Source organism: Geospiza fortis, unplaced genomic scaffold (assembly GCF_000277835.1).
Source record: "Geospiza fortis unplaced genomic scaffold, GeoFor_1.0 scaffold320, whole genome shotgun sequence".
Classification (NCBI taxonomy): Eukaryota; Metazoa; Chordata; class Aves; order Passeriformes; family Thraupidae; genus Geospiza; species Geospiza fortis.
Window position 1 is genome coordinate 773,596 of NW_005054532.1, and position 7,266 is coordinate 780,861.

The following is a 7,266-nucleotide window of genomic DNA, read 5'->3' on the forward strand; positions in this document are numbered from 1 at the left end:
GTATCCACATTTGGGAAGGGATGTTCCCCCTCTTATCTCCCCTGTGCCCACCACCCTGAGGCTCCTGCCTGGGGGAGGAGCAGCCCCATTTTCCCAGGACACCATCTCCAGCCCCGGGAAGGTGGGATGTGCTCAGCACCCACACCAACACCTCACCAATGCCACCACTCTCCCCACAGCTCTCCCAGGCAGGGGACCTCATCATCGAGGTGTACCTGGAGCAGAAGGTGTCCGACTGCTGCGTCACCCTGAAGGTGAGTCCCAGAGCAGGGCTGTGCCAGAGCACGTGGGGAGGGAGCTCCTGGCTCCCCTGGGACCCGTCCTGCACCACCCACTGCAGCTCCCCGTGTGTCCGGCCCCAGGTGTCCCCCACGATGACAGCAGAGGAACTGACCAACCAGGTGCTGGAGATGCGCAACGTGCCCGCCAGCCTGGACATCTGGCTGACCTTCGAGGCGCTGGAGAACGGGGAGCTGGGTGAGCACGGGGGGATGGCCCAGGGTGTGCTCCTGGCATGGCCAGGCTGGTGAGGGGCAGGCATGGGGGACAGCGAGCCAAAACCACCTAGAACAAGAACCCACCAACCGCAAACGAGTCTTTGCTACAACAGTAGTTCTAGCTCAACTATTCATCCTCTTAGCCTTCTGGGCCTCAGAGCTAAATACCCTTTTACATTGCATTCGAAGCCACCCTAAACCCCACCCTCATCCTCATCACACAATGAGGGAACCAACCAGAACGCCTAAACACTGGCATTTACCTCCTATTTTATACACTCACCAGCTCACTCCCACTACTAATTGCTATCCTCCACCTGCACAATCAAATTGGTACGCTGTACTTCCCAGTACTCAAACTTTCACATCCTACATTAAACTCCTCTTGATCAGGCCTGGCCACAAGCCTAGCTCTTCTACGAGCCTTCAGGGTTAAAGCCCCCCCTGTACGGCCTGCATCTGTGACTGCCTAAAGCCCACGTAGAAGCTCCCATTGCCGGTTCCATACTGCTAGCAGCCCTGCTTCTAAAACTTGGAGGTTGTGGTATTATACTAATCACAATCCCAGTAAACCCAACATCAAACCGCCTTTCTGGTGGTGGCAGAGAGGACAGGAACTGGCACGGTGGTGAGAGTGTCCCTGTGTCCCCAGAGCGGCCCCTGCACCCCAAGGAGAAGGTGCTGGAGCAGGCCTTGCAGTGGTGCAAGCTCCCGGAGCCCAGCTCTGCGTACCTGCTGGTGAGGAAGGTTCCCATCGGCGAGGGCAGCTGTCTCTTCACAGGTAAGGTGGGCACACAGGGACCCAGCCCCTCGGGGTGTCCCCAGAGGGGGACAGCTCTGCCTGAGCTTCCCCTTGCAGCCATCAGGGGCACATCACCGATCCCACAGTGGGGTCCCCCTGCAATGCCACCCTGCCAGCCCCCTGAGCCTTCTGTCCCCACACTGCACAGGTGCCAAGCGTGAGACCCCCAAGTGTGGCCTGCTGAAGTGCCGGGAGGAGCCCCCCAAGCTGCTGGGGAACAAGTTCCAGGAGCGTTACTTCGTCATCCGGGACAGGAGGCTGCTGCTGCTCAAGGAGAAGAGGGTAGGGGGGATGCTGTGGGATGGACCTCAGCCCCAGGGGTGGCAGGAGGAGCCTGGGGACAGCAGCAGCACAGTGGTGGCTGTTCTCCTGGCAGGGAGGCTGGCACCGAGCCGGGCTGACCCACTGGATGTCCTTTCCCAGAGCGCCAAGCCGGAGCGTGAGTGGCCCCTGGACGCTGCCAAGGTTTACATGGGCATTAGGAAGAAGCTGAAGCCACCAGCTCAGTAAGTGGGACCTTCCCAGGCATGGCACTGGGGCAGATATCCATCCCTCTGTGCCTGCTCCTGGCACCCAAACCCAGCTGCTGGAGTACACCTGGACCCAAAGCCTGTGCCTGTGGGGCGAGCTCAGCCCCCTGCCCCACTGCCCAGAGACCCCAGGCTGTGTCTGAGCTTGGCAGTGCTGCCCTACAGCCTTGTGTTCTTTTCCAGGTGGGGTTTCACGCTGACCCTGGACAAGCAGCAGCTGTGAGTACCTTCCCTTGCCATTCCGGGGCTGGGGGAGGTTGAGATCTGTCCCCGGTTTTAGTGGGGCAGGACAGCCAGGGGCAGTGGTACAAGGCCCTGGGGTCAGGGCAGAGCTGGGGCTATTGAGAGGCAGAGTGGTGGGGACACATTGTCCCTGGCACAGGATGGGAGCCAGGCTCCAGGGGCCACCCATGTCCCTGCCACACAGCCTTCCTGCCTCCCCACCCAGCCCAGCACCCCTGGGTGGTGCTGGGTGCCCTAAAAGCTCCCACCTTGCCCTAAAGCAGCAATTTGGGCACACAGAGATTTTCAGAGATTTAGCCCTGTGGGGTGTAGATGAACCTGAGAGCCCCAAGCTCACAGACAAGGTGACAAGGTGACAAGGGGACATGGGCCCCACTGCCCCCACTCCCTGGCAGCTTCTCCACTATTTGCTCTGCAGGTACCTGGTGTGCTCAGGGCAGGCCGAGCTGTGGGACTGGACCACCAGCATCCTCAAGGCTCAGGTGGGTGCAGGCTGGCGGTGCCACCCAGCTGGGCAGGGCTGGCAGGGGGCTGGCAGGGCCTGACCCCCGTGCCCACCCTGTCCTTGTGCACAGCACGATGACCTGCGCCCCGTGGTGCTGCGCCGCCGCTCCTCCTCCGACCTGGCCAAGCAGAAATTCGGGACGATGCCGCTGGTGCCCCTGCACGGGGACAGCACTGACGCCACCATGCTCTCTGCCAACCAGACTCTGGTAAAGCCCCTGCAGCTCCCCCTGCCCACAGATGCTCCTGCACCCATCCTGGTCCTTGTACCCGCCCCAGGACCCCTTGCCCACCGCAGGGCCGGAGAGGCTGGCGCCCCGATGGGTGCTGTGTGTCCTGTGTGCCATGCTCGTGTCCGTGACCATGCCCGTGGCAGCTCTCCGTGCCTGCAGGCTCCTGCAGCCTCTGCCCTCCCCTGCCCGCCCAGGCAGCCGTGGCCCTGCTCTGTGCTGTCCGTGCTCACCCCTGTCCGTCTCCTCTGTTTCTAGCGCCGCCTGCACACGCGAAGGACTTTGTCCATGTTCTTTGTAAGTACCTGCACACCTGGAGCACCTGCTGCTGGCTTTGCACTGTGCCAGGGCTCACCTGCAGCATCCCACGGGCGTTCAGAGATGTGCCCACCTTGTGTGGCAGACGAGGGGGTGCCCACTGCTCTCTGTGTTCCCTGCCTGGGGATGTGGGTCCCTGCATGGTCCCAGTGTGGGTAAACAACAGCACACGAGTCCAGCCCAGTTCCCAGAGCCTCTCCCGTTGGGCACACAGTGCCCATAGGGTATCAGTGGAAGAAATGTGAGGAAAGAGGTTTAGGTGTGCCTTGCCATCAGGTTATTTCCAAAAAGGCCACGGAGCTGAACCTCATCTCTCCTTTGTGCTCTGCATGGGATCCACCTGCCCGCCCCACCCTGAGCGCTCTGCCAAGGGGTGCTGGGCTGGTGGCATGGACCATGCCCAGGCAGGGACCAAATCTCCACTTCCTCAGCCATGGGGAAGAAAGGGCAGCAGAAAGGGACCTGGTGGAGGGTGGGTCCACTGCAGGTACAGCCCCATGGTGAGGGACAAGGATCCCCAGGCAGTGCAGGGAGGGCAGGGTGAGGGGGGACAGAGGGGGACAGCTGAGCTGTGTGGGCAGTGCCCCTCACCCTGCCCCCTGCCCTCCCCAGCCCATGAAGATCCACCAGGACTCCCTGGAGGAGCAGCAGGAGAAGGAGGCAGACACTGATCCTGTCTATGAGGAAGTGGGGAACTTCCCCGAGCTGGCGGCGCTGGACCTGGGGCAGGGGCTGCTGGCAGAGCTGGCGGCCGTGCCCCCCGTGGACAGGTCCAAGAAGCCATCCCCGTTCCCTGAGGAGCCCCCAGGCACCGCCCTGCGCTCCTCACTGCCTGCCAACCCAGCCCAGAGGGTGACAGGGCCCTCTGTCACCAAAGCCGTGTCCCTCGAAAGGGGCTTGAACCTGGAGAGCAGCAAAGCCCCGAGCCCGGGGCTCAGACCCACCAAAACGTCCTCTCTGGAGAGGAACATGGAGCCTTCCCTGGTGCTGGGCAGGGACTGGGAGCAGGCAGCCTCCCCGGGGAGCAGCCCCACAGCAGAGACCTCCCTGGAGCTGCCCAGGAAGAGGAGCTTGCAGCCTCCCTCTCCCATCAGTGACAAACTGATGCAGGAGCTCAGCAGTGTCATCCTCAGGAAGAGCGATGGCCAACCCCCCGGGCCTGGCCAGCCGGTGACGTGACCCGCTGTGCCAACGGGGTGGCCACCAACCTGGGGTCAAGTCGTGCCCATCGGTGGCAGCGATGATGGGTACCCCCGTGGCAGAGGGGATGGTACCCCACACTCCCACATCGTGGGAGCCCCACCCTGCTCCTCCTCCTCCTCATCCCGGGGCCAGGCTGGCATCGGGAACCAAAGGGACAAGTGGTGACCAGGATGTTGGGGTGTGGTACCCCCTCGTGGGAGGGCTGGGACTGCTGCCACCCACTGTGCCCTTGCTCGTGGGTGGCACATCTGTCATGGAGCCCAGCACCGAGGGACACAAGTAAAGGGGAAAACAAAACAGGAGCGTGGTGCCCACGTGTTTGGCAGCACGGCACCGTGCCAGGCAGGGGGCATGGGGTGCCTGCCAGCACGGGGGCACGCAGCATGTCCCCTCCAGCTCTGGGCCTGCGGGGCAGGGCCAGGACACCCAAGCCATCCCCCCTTCCCTTCTTGCACCCACTGGGGCATACTCTGGGGGGACAGGGGGAGCAGCAGGAGCAGGGCTGGCCGTGTGTGCCTGGCGTTAGTCCTGGCGATGGAGGGCAGCCCCTCCTCTGCGAGGGTGTTTGTACCTTTCCTGCCACCAGCAGGGAGAAATAAAGGTTTATTTGTACTCTGGAGGGTTTGGTCACTGCAGGGGGAGCGGTGAGGGATGCCAGGGTCTGGCAGGTGGGGAGATGGGGGTGCCAGGCACCCAGCTGAGGGTCCCATGGGATTGGGCAGTGCTGGTGTCATCAGGGGGGAAAAACTGAAGCAAAATCCTTGTGAACCTCAGATCCAGATGGGATTTTTTACCTGAGTCTATTGTCAGCCCTTCATGATGGGCACGCTTCAGGCTCCCCTGTCCCCGGGGCAGGGGGGACAGCCTGGCAGCCCTGGCTCTGCTCACTGGACCTCAGGGGCAGCGCTGTCTTCTCTGTGGACCTCCCTGATGAGGCCTCGAGCCCCCGCAGGCAGCGGCCTCCTGCATCCTGGAGCCAGCCCCGAAAATCCCGGGACACGTAGAAGTAGATGAAGGGATCAAAGCAGTTGTTGCAGGCGCTGAGCACCAGGGCCAGGGCGTAGGAGATGTAGGTGCCATTGTTGCAGCCCGTGGGCTCCAGCAGGTGGTGGATGAAGAGCAGCACGTTGCTGGGCGTGAAGCAGAGGATGAAGACCAGGAGGACCAGGGCCAGGACACGGATCACCTGCCCGTGGCTCCCTCCCTTGGCCAGCAGCCGCGCCAGGATGCAGCTGTAGGAGATGATCATGAGCACGAAGGGCAGGCCAAAGCCCAGCCCCACCAGGAACAGGAAATAGTGGCCAAAGAACCTTTGGGTTTCCTTTTCTAGCACATCGTGGCACGTCGTGATGTTGAGGCTGGAGATATCGCGTGTGTGGGAGCGCAAAAGCAGAGGGCTCATGCCCAGCCCCACCAGCAGCCAGATGCCCACAGAGATGCCCACTTTGCCTCTCGTCCAGCTGGAGCCCTTCCACAGGAAGGGGTGTGCCACGGAGATGTAGCGCTCCAGGCCGATGCAGGTGAGGAAGAGGATGGAGCTGTACATGTTCCCGTAGAAGAAGGCCACCATGGCACGGCACGGGTAGTCCCCAAAGGGCCAGTGGTTGCCCAGGATGTGGTAGGAGATCTTGAAGGGCAGCAGGAGGACAAAGAGCAGGTCGGCCCCAGCCAGGTTGAGCAGGAAGACGGCGCTGGAGCATCTCCTGAAGTTGGTGGCCAGGACCCAGCAGGCCAGAGCGTTGGCTGGCAGCCCCACCAGCAGCACCAGGGAGTAGAGGGCAGGCAGGAGGCGGGTGCTGAGGGTGCTGTTGAGAAAATCTTCCTCGGAGGCCTGGGAGCACACGTTCTTCTCCTGGGGAGTGAGGGGCAGCAGGGCCCGCCCTTTCTTGTTGGGCACTGCGGGGACACAAGGGGGCACAAGGCATCGGGCTCAGCCGAGGGCAGGAGCTGCCACCCTTCCCTGCAGAGCCACCACTGCACACAGGAGGTGGCATCTCCCTGTCCCACGGCAGGGGAGCCCCCAGCACCCTGCAGAGCTGTGCCCCGTTCTGTGCCAGCCACCACCACAGCGGTGGGTGGGTGTCCTGCTCTGAGCCTGGATGGGCTCTGCTCCCACAGCCCTGGTGCTGCTGGTGTCCCTTGGCCTACCCAGCCTGGCACAAAGGGACCAGGAGGGCAGCACGGGGCTGGGATAGTCCCAGCCGTGTCCCCAGCTCAGCTCCCCACCACAGACAGAGACATCTTCTCATCTTCCTGTGGTCAGGGGATTTTCGTTGCATGCAAAGAACTAAAGTGAAGAACAGGAAGGTCCCAGGACACCAGAGAAACAACCCAGGATCAAATCCCTTTTCTGGCTTGCTCAAAAAAGAAACCAGACAGGCTCTGCACGAAACCCCAGCTGCAGAATTTCTATCCTGATGGTTCCCAGAACACCCCAGCCCGGGGGGCTTTGGTTACATCCAACACATCTCCCACAACCTCTGCCCCCTCTCCACATCCAGGGGATGGAAAATTCAGGTTACAAGAGCAGCAATCTGAATTTTGCTGCCAAAAGGGGAAATGCTGGCTGGGTTTCAGGTCTTCACTCAGATTCGCTATGTGGACACCGAGGGACGGCAGCAGAGCAGGGCCCCAAACTCTCGCCATGTCACCCAGCCATCACCTCCAAGCGTCACAGGACGTGATGTTGGGGTGTCCCAGTGAGGTGTCCCTGCCCTACCCCATCACCCCAGACCCACCGAGGCACTCACCTGAGGAGGGATGTGCAGCAGAGCCAAGCCAGGCGCAGCTGAGCAGGAGGGTGACACAGGCAGCAGCAGAGGCAGGTGACAGCCCCCGCCAGGACATCTCTGCGGAGTGCCCGCTGTGCCAGCCGGGTGTGCACCAACGGCACAGGGCTGGTGACACGGCGGGGCTGTGGCCCCCTCCCTTCCCCGCCG

At 62.3% G+C, this 7,266-nt stretch overlaps 2 protein-coding genes across 2 annotated transcripts in view; one reads left to right on the forward strand and one right to left on the reverse strand.

Annotated features, from left to right (window-relative positions):
- ARAP3 (ArfGAP with RhoGAP domain, ankyrin repeat and PH domain 3) overlaps positions 1 to 4,944 on the forward strand; it is a 28,910-nt gene extending 23,966 nt beyond the window's left edge. The window contains exons 23-32 of the mRNA XM_031063808.1: positions 180 to 254; positions 363 to 477; positions 1,150 to 1,278; positions 1,448 to 1,581; positions 1,723 to 1,805; positions 2,013 to 2,048; positions 2,491 to 2,554; positions 2,648 to 2,785; positions 3,065 to 3,103; positions 3,737 to 4,944. Coding sequence (XP_030919668.1) covers positions 180 to 254; positions 363 to 477; positions 1,150 to 1,278; positions 1,448 to 1,581; positions 1,723 to 1,805; positions 2,013 to 2,048; positions 2,491 to 2,554; positions 2,648 to 2,785; positions 3,065 to 3,103; positions 3,737 to 4,303 — 1,380 coding nt within the window. The 3' untranslated portion in view covers positions 4,304 to 4,944. The remainder of the gene's footprint in view (positions 1 to 179; positions 255 to 362; positions 478 to 1,149; positions 1,279 to 1,447; positions 1,582 to 1,722; positions 1,806 to 2,012; positions 2,049 to 2,490; positions 2,555 to 2,647; positions 2,786 to 3,064; positions 3,104 to 3,736) is intronic.
- A 197-nt stretch (positions 4,945 to 5,141) lies between these two features.
- On the reverse strand, positions 5,142 to 7,174 carry LOC102032244 (proteinase-activated receptor 3-like). The gene is made up of 2 exons (XM_005429222.1): positions 7,078 to 7,174; positions 5,142 to 6,223 (listed from the first exon to the last, which is right to left on the reverse strand). Exons 1-2 carry the CDS (start codon positions 7,172 to 7,174, stop codon positions 5,142 to 5,144), a joined length of 1,179 nt encoding a protein of 392 aa, XP_005429279.1.
- Positions 7,175 to 7,266: the final 92 nt, after the last annotated feature.